The sequence below is a fragment of the Fukomys damarensis genome, unplaced genomic scaffold (genome assembly GCF_012274545.1).
Source record: "Fukomys damarensis isolate Sample0158 unplaced genomic scaffold, DMR_v1.0_HiC HiC_scaffold_1, whole genome shotgun sequence".
Classification (NCBI taxonomy): domain Eukaryota; kingdom Metazoa; phylum Chordata; class Mammalia; order Rodentia; family Bathyergidae; genus Fukomys; species Fukomys damarensis.
The window spans coordinates 26,055,480-26,071,400 of record NW_022900913.1 but is presented as its reverse complement, the minus strand read 5'-3'; the positions used below and the strand labels follow the sequence as shown (position 1 = coordinate 26,071,400).

The following is a 15,921-nucleotide window of genomic DNA, read 5'->3' as shown; positions in this document are numbered from 1 at the left end:
ATATATATAGAGAGAGAGAGAGAGAGAGAGAGAGAGAGTTTCTTGTTTACTTATCTATATTCTCTTGTAGTATATTTTAAACTCACTGAGGAAATCATTATCCCTGACACTGACACGCAGTATTGTGTAGTACATAGTTACTCAGGAGCTAAGTTAGTGAAGACTTGGAATTCTTTTTTATTGTAGCCAAGATAACATAGTCATTTCCACTATCAAAAGAAAAATAAAAATATCAAAAAATATAGTATCATTCATCTTTATTATAACTGTTTATTTTGAAGTAGTTTAAAACCCAAGAAAGTTACAAAAATAGTACAGAGTTTCTGTGTACCTCTCACCTGGCACATCATCCTTTATAAGTTCATAGTGAGCTTAAAAGAAAGTTGAAGAATTTTCAGGGTGGAGGCAGGGAAGAACTAAGAAGGAGAGTACTAAGAGTGTGAAATTAAGGTTATATAGAAATAGCAGAAGAACTTGGACTTTAGCATAAGAATGACAACCGACAATGACATGTCTCTCTGAGCAGGGCCAAGAACCTTACATAAAGCTGGACTTTTCAAAGGGCTGTTCTGCACAGAAATGATGAACTAAAACAAATCCATTTGCAAAGGGCTTTGACAGAGAAGAGTCTTTTAGCTTATCCTGGCTTCTGTTGTGAAAAGATGAAGGGAATGCTGATGGATAACTCTCTCATTTGCAGATTCTTTACTCTGAGCCAACTTGATCCTGAGTCAGAGTTCAAATTTCTACCCTGTAGTGTTGGAGTACTCTCATGCCAAAAAATAATAAAAATCATGGCATTTGGCCCAATAATATCATAAGGGCTGGGGATAAAGGTGAAACTGCCCTAGAAAAACCAACACCCAACCAAGGTTCACAAAACTTCAGTCGATAAACCCACTTTTTGACTGAGTTCCCAATTCAGCCTCTAATTCAAAATAGAATCCTTAGCTTCAAATAATAGCCCCTCAAGAACCTTTGATAACTTAGTTTTAATAGAAATAATAACAAATGCATAAAATGAAATCTGTATATCAAAAGAACACTAAACTGGGTGAAAGGCAAATACAAGGAAAAATAGATATAACTTCTAGAAATGAAAAACATGGTTAATGGCTTAAAATTTAATAAGTGGAATGAAACAGCGGACTTGACAACAATGGAAGGGAAACATCAAACGTCATTTAGAGCTGGAAAACTTACTTCCCACACCACTTGCTTGTTTCTAAGAGTTATATGAAGAAGAGGGAAAATTCTGCAAGTTCTTATACAATTTAGAGCTGGGAGATGTGGAAGCTGAGTTAACATATGAAGGACAGGAAAGGATAGTTCATCAACACAAAACATGGGCTCTGGAATGAGAGAATGGAGAGGTAGAATTCAGGTAGATAAACACTGAGAATTTTCTAAAATTTTTCAAATCTGAAATTTTATGATGAATAAACGTATTCAGTGACTAGAATGATGGAATATGAGTGTACAAAAATGACAGAAAAGGAGTGAACCGAACAGAGACCTAAGAAACAACTCTAAGTAGCTAAAAGGTAATGTCAATCCTTCCATGTGAGCACAGGGCTGGAAGTAACAGGATATGCAGCTAAAACAAACTGATTACTCTGGGTAATGAACAAATAATCTGAATCTTTCTGAGCGGCATAGCTTCATTTCCTTCAGGGAGCAGGCTCAAGTTTGTAAACACCCCAGCTGTTTGTAATCAGCCGAGTTTTGAAGTTGCCTTTGATAGTTAATGTCATTGGTTATCTGCCCAAGTTTAATGAGTTGTCCCACACAGAAAAATGATGGTCTGAATTTAAGAACTGGGTTTCATCTCTTATTTGTACATCTCCTGTCATGGCCTGCAGACATTGTTTTATGAATGATGACAAAGACCAAGCAGAGTTGAAAGTAAGGCCTCTAATGATTTACTTTTATTCACTAACAACAGTGGCACATGTTGTGTGTGTCTGTTTTACTATAACTGGAGAAATGCTTTAGTGCAAGTTTCAAAATCTCTCTCTTGTTTTCCAGAATGTTTGTCAGACGCTATGGTGCTCAGTGAAAGGCTTCTGTCGCTCTAAGCTGGATGCTGCTGCCGACGGGACCCGATGTGGTGAGAAGAAGGTGAAACGTTGTCCTGAGGAAGGGAGGGGGGAGGGTGGTAGACCTAGGGTCCTTGGGCAGAGTTAAGGAGTAGGGCTGTGGGGAGGGGTGAAGCTCTCTCTAGGTAAAGAACAGGGAGAGGAGGTCACATGATCAGACTGCCCGCAGAGAGGATTGTGCTTCCACTAGGCTTTTGAGCCTTTACTGGGAGCAAGTAGTCAGAAGAGGGCTGATCCCATCTCCACACTTGATTCGCAAAACATCTGTCCTATCTTTCCCTGCTAAACTTCTGTGGAGGTTCTCATCAAAACTATCTGCTGATCCTTTTATCAGCCTTCATGTTGACATTTTTCCTTTCCATCCCGCAGATCCATGAAGAACAAGACCATAACTTCTTCTTCTCAAAAATATCAGATTTGGGCAATTTATAGTCTTTTTTCTCATTTTCTGACATTGTCTTTCTTGTAGTTCTACCTACTTTACCAAGCAGGAAGGTAATGCACCCAAGAACCCAGAGTCCTTAGATATCCTCCAGACTATTTGAGAACAGGGTGACTCATGCTGCTCACCTAAGCCAGTTAGATGTGTTGTGGGCCTAGGGCTTAGGAGTTTGGTATCTTTATGCAGCTTGAATGTAGCATGGCCATCACTGAGATGACAGAACCTGGTTAAATCCCCAATAATTAGAAATAATGAGTGAAAAAAGAGTCTAGCAGATAAAGTGTCCCCAAATCCTCCAGGAAATTTGGCTATTCTGACAACTAAGTTTCATTTCTTTTGTTTTAATTTTTGTTTGTTCACCTTTTTTACTTTGCATGAAGATAAAGATCTTACACCTGAAGTTAAATCAACTAAACAACTGTGATATTAAGTGTACTAAGTTGACACACTTTCCGTAGCAAGACTTTCTTGATGAATGAAGTAGTTTGTTGATTCATATTCTAGGATGCAATCCGCTAACCAAGTGCCCAGCAGCAATCTTGCCCTGACTGTGACTAGACACTGTGAAGTTCTCTTCATCCCTGAAAATCTTTTATTCTAAAAATTGGGACTCTGGGGACACTATTTTATAAGCTCTTCTTTGTTTTGTATCCTGTATGTGACTGTAGGAAGCCTACTTTCCTGGGGAGGATTGAGTTTAGACTTCCAGAGCTCTTGGCTCAGTTTTCTGGAGGACTTTCTGACAAATTTAGCTCCTGCCTCTTCCCATTGCAGTGGTGCATGGCCGGCAAGTGCATCACAGTGGGGAAGAAACCAGAGAGCATCCCTGGAGGCTGGGGCCTCTGGTCACCGTGGTCGCACTGTTCCAGGACCTGTGGGGCTGGAGTGCAGAATGCAGAGAGGCACTGCAACAACCCTGAGTAAGTCAGCCAAGCATATATCCTTCCTTGCCTTCTACAAGGGCTGAAAGACTATTCTTGAATAACATAGTTTCTGCAACCATACACCTCTTGAGGAAAATTAAATGGGTTTTCAATGACAAAAAGGAACCAAAAGATTTATAGAAGACTGGAAAAAGTGGTTCTAGTTTGTTTTGGTTTTACATTACAATCTTAATAATACTTAGACAAGCATGCTGATTCATTGGGGATTCGTTTGTGGTAATAAAACAAATTTCTTTTAAATGTGCAATTGATGGGAAAGCCTCTAGAAGAGTGTGCAGTTAAGTCCTTTGAGATAACCCCACTCAATCAGTGAGTATTTGCTATACTCAATTTTACAGATAAGACTGTAGCTTTCTTTCAATCATGATGAATGCACAATTTTACAAAAATATTATTCTTCCCTTAGGTAACTAGTATGATAGTTAAGCATGTTTTAGAGGGTGTTTATTTTTAATGTATTAGAAAAGGATTTTTTAAACCTTAGTGTAGTCTGCCATAGATTGCATAGAACTTATTTCACAAATGATTTTCTGTATTTTAATCAAATTGCTTAATTTTTTCAATAAGCTTTGTAATAATAATATGTATGAACAAAGTTTACATTGGTTTTCCAAATATATATTATATGCTTAGTTTTTTTTTTAAACTTCCTGATATGCTAGCTCTCAAGTGCATATTTGTCAACAGTGTATGTGGATTGCCTGCTGGAAGTAGAATTTATATTGTTTTACCTAGATTTGCCTTAGCCTGCCTTGAAAGGATCTCATTTTTAAAAGGCAAATGATAAAAATAATTGCACTTCCCTCAGTGTCTCAGTCCCAAGTATTACTTTCTTTCATTAATAAATATATTACCATACATAACTATATATATATATCTTCATATATTATATACATACATATTTATAATATATGTGAAATATAATCTTCTAAAGGTTAAGAAATTGATATCTATAGAGTCTAACATAGTATCTATTATACAATCAATTGCATATGCTCACCCATGTTTATAACAGTACATTTTGTAATAGCTAATTAAAACTTGGAAACAACCCAAATAAATCACCATAAACTGGAGACTGGATAAATAAGACGTGGTTTTCTATGAAATGGAGTACTATTCAGCCATAAAGAATGGGAAACTAGAGACATTTTTAGCTAAATGGATGCACACTGAGGCTACACTCAAGTAAAATGGACACATTTGAGTAAATACCAAATAGTTTCTCTGGGATAAAAAAAATAAAGTGTAAATAAGATTTAAATGGTATAATTGAGAAATAGGAAGAAAGTGGTTAAAGGGAACATAGGAAGGGAAGGGGAAAGGAAATAAGGGTAAAGAAAAAATGTGAAAAAGGAAGAAAATGGAAACAAAGTCTTTGTAAATAGGGAAGGGTGAAGGGGATGAAGGGAGGACAAGAACCAAGACATATCATGTAAAGGTACAAAATCCCAATGATAAATGTAACTGTATTGCTTGTAAAAAAATTGTCAATGAATAGTAGCTGTTATGATATGGTTATTTATGAATGTGTGTGAATACATTTGAGGAATTCTGACACAAGTTGTTTTAAAATTATATCCTTCTGGAAGTCTCTGATTTCAAAACTTCATTAATAAGCATTTCTGATAGGATATTTTATTTTTAAAGAAATCTTTTATTGTAGTTTTTTTTCTCATTGAGTTTATTGGTACATTTTAGGTATACAGTAAAATTACACTCATTATTGGGATCTTGCACCTTTACATGACAGGTCTTGGTTCTCATTTTGTTCCCTTTGTCCCTGCCCTCCCTTTACCCCTCCTCCCGCCCCTCCCTTTACAAACACTTCATTTCCATTTTTTCATTTTCTCATATTTTTTCTTTTCCCTTACTAGCTTTCCCCTACCCTTTTCACTTTCCCTACACCATTAGCCCCATTCTTCCTATTTCACTTTGTCCATTATATCATTAGGATCTTATGTACTATTTTAGTTTATGCACACCAAACTATTTAGTATTTACACATGGGTGATTTATTTATTTCACTTAGGAGTATATCCTCAATATGTATCCACTTTCCTATGAATAAAACTAATTTCTCATTGTTTATGACTGAGTAATATTCCATTTTACAGAAAAACCACATTTTCTTTATCCAGTCTCCAATTGATGGGCAAATGAGCTGATTCCAAGTTTTAGCTACTACAAACTGTGCTGCTATAAACATAGGTGTGCATATAATTCTGTGATATGATTCTTTTAATTCTTTTGGAAAGGTACCCAGCAGAGGGATGGCTGGGTCAAATGGAACCCCTAGTCCCAGCTCTGTGAAGTACCTCCATATTGATTTCCATAGTGGTTGCACCAGTCTGAACTCCCACCAACAATGGAGAAGGGTTGCTTTCTCCCCACAACCCCGCCAACGTTTGTTATTGTGTGATTTCTTGATAGCAGCCATTCTTTGTGGGGTGAGGTGAAATCTCAGTGTTGTTTTCATCTGCATCTCTCGAATGACCAGTGATGGGGAACATTTTTTCATATATTTATTTTACTTCTTTGTCTCAGAAATGTCTGTTAATTTCAGATGCCTATTTTTGAATTGGGTCTTTATATTTGGGGGGGCTGATGGTTTTGAGTTCTTTATGTATTCTAGATAATAGTCCTTTGTCTGAGGAGCAGCTGGTAAAAAGTTTTTCCCACATTGTAGGTTGTCTTTTAGTTCTGTTGATGCTTTCTTTTGCAGTGCAGAAGCTTTTTAATAAGATGAGATCCCACTTGTTAATTCTTTCTGCTAGTTCCTGTGCTACTGAGGATTTGTTCATAAAATCTTTTCTTTTGCCAATTACATCCTATGCCATAAAATCTCTCCCTACGTCTTCAAGAGTTCTGCCTTACTTATCTTCCAGCAAGTTTAGTGTTTCTGTTTTAATATTTAGATCTTTAATCCACTTGGATTTTAATTTAGTGCATGGTGAAATATAAGGGTCCAGTTTTAATCTTTGGCAGGTTGAGATCCAGTATTTCCAACACCATTTATTAAAGAGGCTATCTTTCTTCCACTGAGGATGGTCAGCTCCTTTGTAGCCGAGTACATCTGGATTTGTTTTTGTGTCTTCCAGTCTGTTCCACTGATCCCCAGGTCTGTTTCTTTGCCAGTACCATGCTGTTTTTATCACAGTGGCTTTGTAGTATAGTTTCAAATTGGGAATTGTTATACCCACTGTCATATGTCTGTTTCCTAGGATGGCATTTGCTATTCTAGGTCTCTTATGGTTCCAAATGAATTTTTGGATTCTTTTTTCTAGTTCTGTGAAATATAGTGTTGGAATTTCAATTGGCATTGCATTGAATCTGTATAGCACTTTTGGTAGTATGGCCATTTTCACTATGTTGATTCTTCCTACCCATGAGCAGGGGATATCTTTCCATTTTCTTATATCCTCTTCGATCTCTTTTTTCAGAGTGCTGTAGTTTTCAGTGTAGAAGTCTTTTGCTTCTTTTGTTAGGTTGTTTCCTAGATGCTTCATTTTTTTGGATGATATTGTGAAAGGAATTGTTTCCCTAATTTCTCTCTCAGTGAGTCTGTTATTTGTGTACAAGAAGGCTATTGATTTTTGGGTGTTCAGCTTGTATCCAGCTACTCTGCTAAAAGTGTCAATTAAGTCTAGTAGTCTTCTGGTGGAGTTTTTTGAGGCTTCAATGTAGAGTATCATATCAACAGTAAATAATGACAGTTTAATTTCTTCCATTCCTATCTTTATTGCTTTGATTTATTTCTCTTGTCTAATTGCTATGGTTAATGTTTCCAGAGCTATATCAATGAGGAGTGGTGATAGTGGGCATCTTTATCTTGTTCCTGATTTTCATGTGAAGGTTTTCAGTTTTGGCAATTTAATATGATGTTGGCTATTGGTTTTTCATAGATAGCCTTTATTAAATTGACATATAGACCATCTGTTCCAATTTTTTGCAGGGTTTTTTTATCATGAATGGTTGTTGAATTTTGTCAAATGCTTTTTCTGCATCTATTGAGAGGATAACGTGGTTTTTGTCCTTGACTTTGTTAATATAATGTATTACATTTACTGACTTATGTATGTAGAACCATCCTTGCATCCCTGGAATAAATCCGACTTGGTCAGGATGTATGATCTTCTTGATGATCCTCTGTATTATGTTTTCTAGTATCTTTTAAGGAATTTGCATCTATATTCATTAAAGAGATTGGCCTGTAGTTCTCTTTTTTTAGTTGTATCTATCCTTGATTTGGAAATCAAAGTGATACTTGCTTCCAGGAACTAATTTGGAGTATTGCTTCCCTTTCAATTTCATTGAAAATTTTGAAGAGTCAAGGCTGGGGTTCTTCTCTAAATATCATGTAAAATTCAACAATGAGTCCATCAGGACCCGGGATTTTTTTTGTTGGTAAATTTTTTAATTACATTATCAATTTCACTGACTATAATTAGCGTGTTTAAAATATTTTTATCTTCTTTGTTCAACATTGCTAACTCATAAGTATCTAGAAATCTGTCCATTTCTTCTGTGTTTTCCATTTTATTAGAATACAGGTTCTCAAAGTAGGTATTCATGATCCTCTGGATTTCTGTTGGATCTGTTGTGACTTCACCTTTTTCATTCCTGATTGAATGGATCTGAGCCTTTTCTTTCATTTTTTTGATAAGGTTAGCTAAGGGTTTGTCAATTTTATTTATTCTTTCAAAAACCAACTCTTTGATTCATTTATTTTTTGTATCATTTTCTTAGTTTCCATTGTATTGATTTCTGTTTGGATCTTTATAATTTCCTCTCTTGTTCGAGCTTTGGGTTTTTCTTGCTCTTGCTTTTCTAGTAGTCTAAGATTCATCATTAGGTTGTTTATTTGAGCGTGCTCTGTTTTCCTAGTGTGGGCATTCAGTGCTATGACTTTTCCACATAGAACTTCTTTCATTGTGTCCCATAGATACTTGTATGTTTTATTGGCATTTTCATTTATTTGCAAAAACTAATTTCTTCTTTAATTTCCTCTGTGATCCATTGCTTGTTCAGAAGAGTGTTCAATTTCCATGTGTTTGTGAAGTTCCTACAGTTTCTTATGCTATTGATCTCCCACTTGCTTGCATGATGATCTGATAATATACAGGGGTAATTTAGATTCCTTTGCATTTATTCAGACCTGTTCTGTGAGCTAGTATGTCATCTATCTTGGAGAATGACCCATGTGCAGCTGAAAAGAATGTATATTCTTATTTTGTGGGGTCAACACTCTATAGACTTCTATTAAGTCCAGGCATTCAAAAGCTTGGTTGAGTTCTAGTATTTTGTTGTTGATTTTTTGCCTAGATAATCTGTCCATTTGTGATAGAAGGGTATTTAGATCCCCCAGTACAATTGTGTTAGTGCTTATTTGATTTTTCATGTTACTTAATATTTGTTTTACATAGTTGGGGGTCATTAATGTCTGTTGCATATATGTTTATGATTGTCATCTCTTCCACTTGAATTGTTCCCTTTACAAGCAAGCAGTAGCCTTCTTTGTCTCTCTTAATGAGTTTTGGTTTGAAATTTGTCTGCGAATAAGATTGCTGCCCCTGCCTTTTTTGGTCTCCTGTCACATGGAGAATTGTTTTCCACCCTTTTACTTGCAGTCCATGGGCTTCTTTTTGCACTAGGTATGTTTCTTGTATCTTGTATCCAACATATTGGATTTTGCTTCTTAATCTATTCTGCCAGTGTATTTCTCTTGATTGGTGAATTGAGACCATTGACACTGATGGTTATAACTGATATGTACTGACTTATTATTGTCATATTATTGTCCTTTTGTTGACTCTTTTTACTTTTTCCCCTCTCCTTTTAGTTTCTTGCCTTGCCTATTTGATTTGCTCTGTTTGGCCTCATGGTGTTATGACCTCCATTATCCTTTTCTAGGATATTGTTTAGAATTCATTGTAGTGCTTGTTCAGTGTTCATGAAGTTTCTCAGGTGTTCTTTGTCATGGAAGTATCTTATTTTCCCATCCATTTTGAAAGAGAGTTGTGCAGGATACATCAGTTTAGGTTTGAGGTTGATTTCTTTCAGGACTTAAAATACCACACTCCAGGATCTCCTTGACCTGACGGTTTGTATTGAAAAGTCTGCTGTGATTCTGATGGGCTTTCCTTTGCATGTGATTTGTTTCTTTTCTCTTACTGCTTGTAGTATTTTGTTCTTCTGTTGGGTTTCTGGGATCTTGATTATTATATGTCTAGGTGTAGTTTTTTTTTTTTTTTATTGTGGCTAGTTGGAGTCCTAGATGCCTCACTTACCTGTATGTCTAATTCTTCCCTTCTGTTTGGGAAGTTTTCTGTCATTAATTCTGTGAACAGCTTTTTAAAGTCATTTGTATTTTCTCCTGCTACTTCGTGGATTCTTATCAGTCTTATGTTATTCTTCTATCATCTAGGAGCTGTTGGATCAATTTCTCATGAACCCTTACTGTTTTTAAGAGACGTCTCTTTTCATGGTCACTGACTGTGATCCTATCTTCTATATCTGAGATTCTACCTTTGCATTCTTTTATTCTGTTGTGTACATTTCAATAGAGTTTTTAATCTCCTGGATATCTGTTTGAATCTGTTTTATGGATTCCATTTCTTTCCTATATTGGGCATTCATTGTTTCCATTTCTTTCTTATGTTGGGCCTTCATGGCTCCTATCATGGTCCTGAGCTCATCTACTTTTTTGTCAGTTTCTGTTCTAGAGTCTCAAATCATGACTTTCATTTTGCTCACCATCTCTATGGTTATCTGGGAAATTATTTCTGTTTTGAATTTTTCTAGAGCCTGGTTGATCTGGTTTGTTACTTCCTGTGCTATGGGTTCAGGGTGTCCTGCTGGTTCACTATCAGACTTTTCATTCTCATTTGCTCTACTGTTTGCCATTGGTGAACTGGAAGTCTGTCTTTGTGTCTTGCTTAAGTGTTTTTTTCATTTTTATTTTTGTTATGTTGTCCTTGGTTTAATTTCTGGGTTATCACTTAAATCTTCCTGATATAGTTGAGCTTTAGCTTTTGTGTCTCTAATGACTCATAGACATTCTCATTTTCATAATATCAAAGAAAACAACTCATTGGTCAATCACAATCCTTTATTCCAATTTGTACAATCAGCAACACAATAGGATCAAGCACAATTTGCAAATTGACCACTTGTGGTAGTCATTAATCTATCACCTTTAATCGATGTGAATTAAATTAAAATCAAGAAGCAGCCCAAAATATGTTTGCAGTGAATACACTTTTCAACATAGCATCTTTACCATTTAGGATGGGGTCTTAGACAGTTAGCATGAGAGGAGTAGATGAGTGAGTGAATTGGAGAAGGTTTCAAGTGAAGCCAAGGGGACATAGAATCACCATACAATATTTAGGAAACTGTTAAATTTAAAGGGGATAGACAGAGTGCAAGAATAAGGACAAGAATATATCCCCTTAACAGTAATAGGGGCTGACTTTGCCTTGAAACTCTGGACCCACAGGTGAAGTAAAATGACAGAAGAAAAGAACATAAAGAAAAAAGAAAAAATGATAGAAGTCTGAGTTAGGGCAGGAGCAGGAACAGAAAGGGAGATGAGGGTTAATATGGTAGAGCAAGATAATAAGTTGGAGAAAGGGCAATTGAAAGAATTTGCAGAGTGGAATGAGGAAAAGAAAGACAAAAATGAATTTAAAGGGCCTTGTTCAGACTATATCTCTGTTGTCATAATATACAATGTGTGCAGCCATGTGCAGAACCAAGTCCGCTGATCTCAGCTAGCCAATGGCAGATCCTTATGTCTCAGACTCACCTCAGGTGGCAAGGCCCAAATATAGTTCCCCAACCTCCTGCAGGGTTGAACTCCACACAGTTCTACTACAAGTTTCCCCTGCCCTTTCTTTAGAGATGTTCAAAGTTGGGAGTTCAGACAAATACCCTTAATGACCACCTATGCCTCTGCAGAGTGGGTCCAAGGATTGGCACAATCAGGAGGTCTTAGAGCACAGGCGGGGGGGGTGTTTCAGGGACACCTGTGTGGCTACCTTCCTTGCTGGAGCTGGTGGCAGCACAGGCAGGGGAGGGCATGGCTACCCAGTCCCTCTGAATGGGCCCAAGCAGGCCAGGGGGAGAGCAGATCTTGGAGCAGCCTTTCCAAATCTCACCTTCCTTGCTGGGGCTGCTGGTGGCGCAGGCAGGCTGTTTTTTTGGGGTTTTTTTTGTTGTTGTTGTTGTTGTTTGTTTGTTTTTCTATTTGATCAGAAATGTGATACCTATTTAGAGATTTGAAAATACAGACAATTTGCTCTGAGACTTATTTTTTCAGTTCTCTGTATTCAGCCACTACCAACCCCTCATTTTCTTGGGAAGATTGTTAGTGACTATTGGTTGTGGTTATCAGAAAAGCGACACTGAGGGAGGCACTGAATGATAATTCTATAACTTGGCTTTGGGAGATAATCCTAACTCTCATTCTGAGATCATAATTTGTCAGACTCCTCTCAGGAGAATGAACTCATATCATATCTGTGGCTAGTTTGCTTACATTCACTAAAAACGTTGCCAATGGGAATGTGGTCATACACTGAGCTCTGTGATTCTAGTTTCAGATTCAGGTCATTGTATGACCCTTCAGCTGATAAGAGTCAATCAAAATAAATGTACAATTTTCCAAATTTTTTCTTGCTGTAAAATTTTCTCAACCTTAAGAATTTGGTCTGGGACACTGAAAACCCTAAAAGTTTGGCCTCAAAAGGAAATATTACTGATATTTGTGGGATGGAAATGTGATATTAGGTCACAGAGTGTTGCCCTGTCCCTGTAGAGTAAAGGCCAGGCTAACCTCAGATAACCAAGGACACTTCTGAGCTCATTGGACAGAGGGCCAATAGGTAAAGAGCCTGCTGTGTATGTGACCTGCCTTGGTCAAATCTCTTTCATATTCAAGGAACAGAAATCTACTCAAGTCATAGTAACAAAGGTGGGGAGGGAGATAGAGAATATTGCATGGACATTCAAAAAGAGCAAAGTATAACAGAACTACACAAAAAATGAAAAGTCTCGAATTTGGCTAGTCTATCAAGATTCCAGGTACCTGTCTCAGAGGGCTGCATGGTCACCAAATGCAGCATAGTAGATAAGCTCTCAGGGTGTGGATTGAGGCAGATAAAGGTACAAATCCTGGCTTTACCACTACCAGCTGGGCACATTGGGAAGATGTCCTGGCTCTACTTACCTCTAGCATATGATTTTATCTCCACTGCTCATTTGGCACATTTTCTGCCCTGAGTTTTTCCTCCAGGGCCATCCTCTCCAGGAATCCTTTCCAACCAGACTTAATTCCATAGCCATCTCTCTTCTCCAGACTCTCACTGTACAAGCAGTCAGAGATAGTAGTTGTTCTCCTCATTTTTCTCTTATCTCTAGTTTGAGCACAGAGTAACATATAGATTCTAGTTTGTAATCATTCACAAAACCAAAAGTTGCTTTCATTTATTGAATTTTTATTCTGAGATATTAAGTCTTTATGTGTATTGTCTCACTCAATTTTTATAACTCATGAGATAAAATATGTTATGTTTATTTCATAAATTAAAAAACACACAGTGGCTTGGAGAAAGAAATAACTTGTTCAAGTCATCTAACCACTAACAGTAAAAGACAAATTCACACTCCAGGTTCTTGGCCCTATTATGCTGCACTACTGTGGTAGTTGCAACCTTTCATTCAGATGAAGTAAGGTGGAGTCATAAAGGCTTATGTGGAGCACCTGGAAACCTTCCCAAAGGGCACGTTATTCTCCCACTTCCCGTCATAAATTTCACTGTACTAACTTCTCCTGTTTTAATGCTCTTGACGGGAAAGTTGCTATGTCCTCGAGTGTATTGTGAAGGAAAGAAAAGGTTGATAATGTATCCTAAAGTAAGATTATTCATTTATTGAATTATAAGCCCTTTCTATACTTAAAGTATTCCTTAGGCACATTTAGAAGACATACAACATAGATTGGTTCATCCACTAACTATTTTAGAAGTAAGTTTATTTCTGTCATTTTCATTTTTTTTTTTTTTTTTTTTTTTTTTTTTAGTATGTGTTTGTAGGGCATAATGTTTACCTTCCTTGTGGGAAGTTGGCAAATTCCTTGTTGCATCCCCTTCTCCTTCCCTCCCTCTTCCTTTCCTCCATCTCTTGACCCTCTTCCCACCTGAGAAAGATCTATCTCTGTACTTCCTATTATCTGCCACTTATTTTGCTCTTTATGTTTTCAGTTTTTCATATAAGAGAAGACATGAGATATTTAGGCTTGTGTATCTGATTCTTTTCACTTAACATTATGGTCTCAAGGTACATTCATTTTCCTAAAAATGACTCAAGCTTATCTTTCTTTATGGCATAGTAGTACTCTGTTATGTATATATAGCATATTCTTTATCTGCTAATGGACATACAGGCTGCTTTGAAGATTTAGCTATTATGAATTGTAGTGCTATAAATAGGGGTAATACATGCATCACCATAATATGATGTCTTTAACTCTTTGGGGAAGATACTAGAAGAGAAATAGTTGGTTAGATGAAATTTCTAGTTTTAGTCTTTTGAAGAATCCCCATGCTGATGTCCAGAGTGACTGTAATAGTTTACATTCTCATCAACAATGTAGAAGTGTTCATTTGCCCCTGCAGCCTCACCAGCATTTGCTATTATTTGCTTTTCTGATGGTGGCCATACTTTCTAGGGTAAGATGGAGTCTCAGTGTTATTTTACTTTGCAGTTTTCTAATGGCCAGTGATATTGAACATTACTTTATATATTTATTGACTCTTTGGACTTCTTCTGTGAAGTGTCTATTCATTTCACCTGCCAATTTTTTCACTGGATCTTTTATATTGGGCATCTAGTAGTTCTGAGTTCTTTATACACTAGTCCTCTGACTGAGGAATAAATGGCAGAACTTTTCCCCATTCTGTAAATTGCTTCTCCATTACGTTGGTTGTTTCTTTTACTGTACAGAAGCTTTTCAATTTGCTATGATAGGTTGGTTCTTGATACTATTTTCTATGCAACCAGGGTTCTTTTCATAAAGTCCTTGCTTATACACATGACATCAAGAGTTTTACCTATTTTGTCTTCAGGTCATGCGTTTCTGTATTAACATTTAGTTATTTGCTCCATTTTGATTTTAGTTTAGTACACAGTAAGAAATATGAGTATAGATTCAATCTTCTGCATGTGGATAGCTAATTTTAATAGCTTCATTTATTAAACAGGACATCTTTTCTTCATTGTATGTTTTTAGCCCCTTTGTCAAAGATCAAATAGCTAAATTTCCTGGAATTGTTTCTGTGTTCTGTTTTGTTCCATTGATCCTCATGTCAGTTTTCTGGGGTTTTTGCTCAGACTATGCTGCTTTTATCACTGTGGATTTGTAGTATAACTTTATGCCCATGATTGTGATATCCCCTACCTTGCTCATTAACCAGAATTATTTTTGCTACTCTGAGTCTCTTCTGATTCCATGTGAATTTTAGGATTGTTTTTTTCACTTCTATGAAAAATGCTCTTGGTATTCTGATTGGGGTTTCATTAAACCTACACTCTGAAAAAGAATATCAAAATGGACATTAGAAAATTGAAAGATATTCTCTGTTCCTTAATGAGTATAGGTAAGTTTAAAGAGTGCTTAGAGTTGATGCATGAAATGCCATTTATGAGGAGAAAGAGATTGTTTCTGGTTGGAGTACAGGAACAATCCATGATGGAGGTAGGAGTTATTTGGGCCTTAGAGCACAGACAGTCTGTAGACATGTGAAGACTAAGGAGAAAGAAAATCTACCTACAGGAATAGAAAACAAACTATAAATAAGGAAGCTTGTACCACTGGAGCAGTGTATGGAGATAGGGGACTAGGAAATAAGGGTTATTCAAGTGAGTAGAGCTAGATCATGAGGGCCCACAATGCCAGACTCAAAAGGCTGGATATTATATGGGAGATGAATGAAAAGTTTTTCAAACACGGTGACTTGCTTCAAGACAATTGAGGTGCAACTGAGTGGTAAATGGGACCTGTAGGCATTCAGATACTGATTGCTTATTGATGTCCATGTGACTGGGTACCATTAAAATGGGAAACTACAATAGTTAACACAATCTAAAAATATATTTAAATAAAACTCCATACTATGGATTGAATGATGAAAAAAGTAGGCAAAGGAAGACAGGAATGAAAACAAAGATGGACTTGTTTAGTGAATGTGGGATTGAGGAGAGAAAAACAAACATTAGAATACAATTGATAGCCAGACACCTGATTAACTATAAGGTTCAAGGAAGATAAAGGATGAATAATCATGAAATCTGACCACTGTTAATTTGTTAAATAGAAATCAAAGAAGAGACAGATTTGGGGGAGGAAAATAATGTACTCCTTTTCAGCAAATAT

General features: G+C 36.6%; 1 protein-coding gene across 1 annotated transcript in view; it reads left to right on the top strand.

Moving 5' to 3' along the window:
• The window catches only part of Adamts12 (ADAM metallopeptidase with thrombospondin type 1 motif 12), a 184,440-nt gene that overhangs the window by 55,476 nt on the left and 113,043 nt on the right, over positions 1-15,921 (top strand). The window contains exons 9-10 of the mRNA XM_010607722.3: positions 2,029-2,121; positions 3,316-3,461. Coding sequence (XP_010606024.3) covers positions 2,029-2,121; positions 3,316-3,461 — 239 coding nt within the window. The remainder of the gene's footprint in view (positions 1-2,028; positions 2,122-3,315; positions 3,462-15,921) is intronic.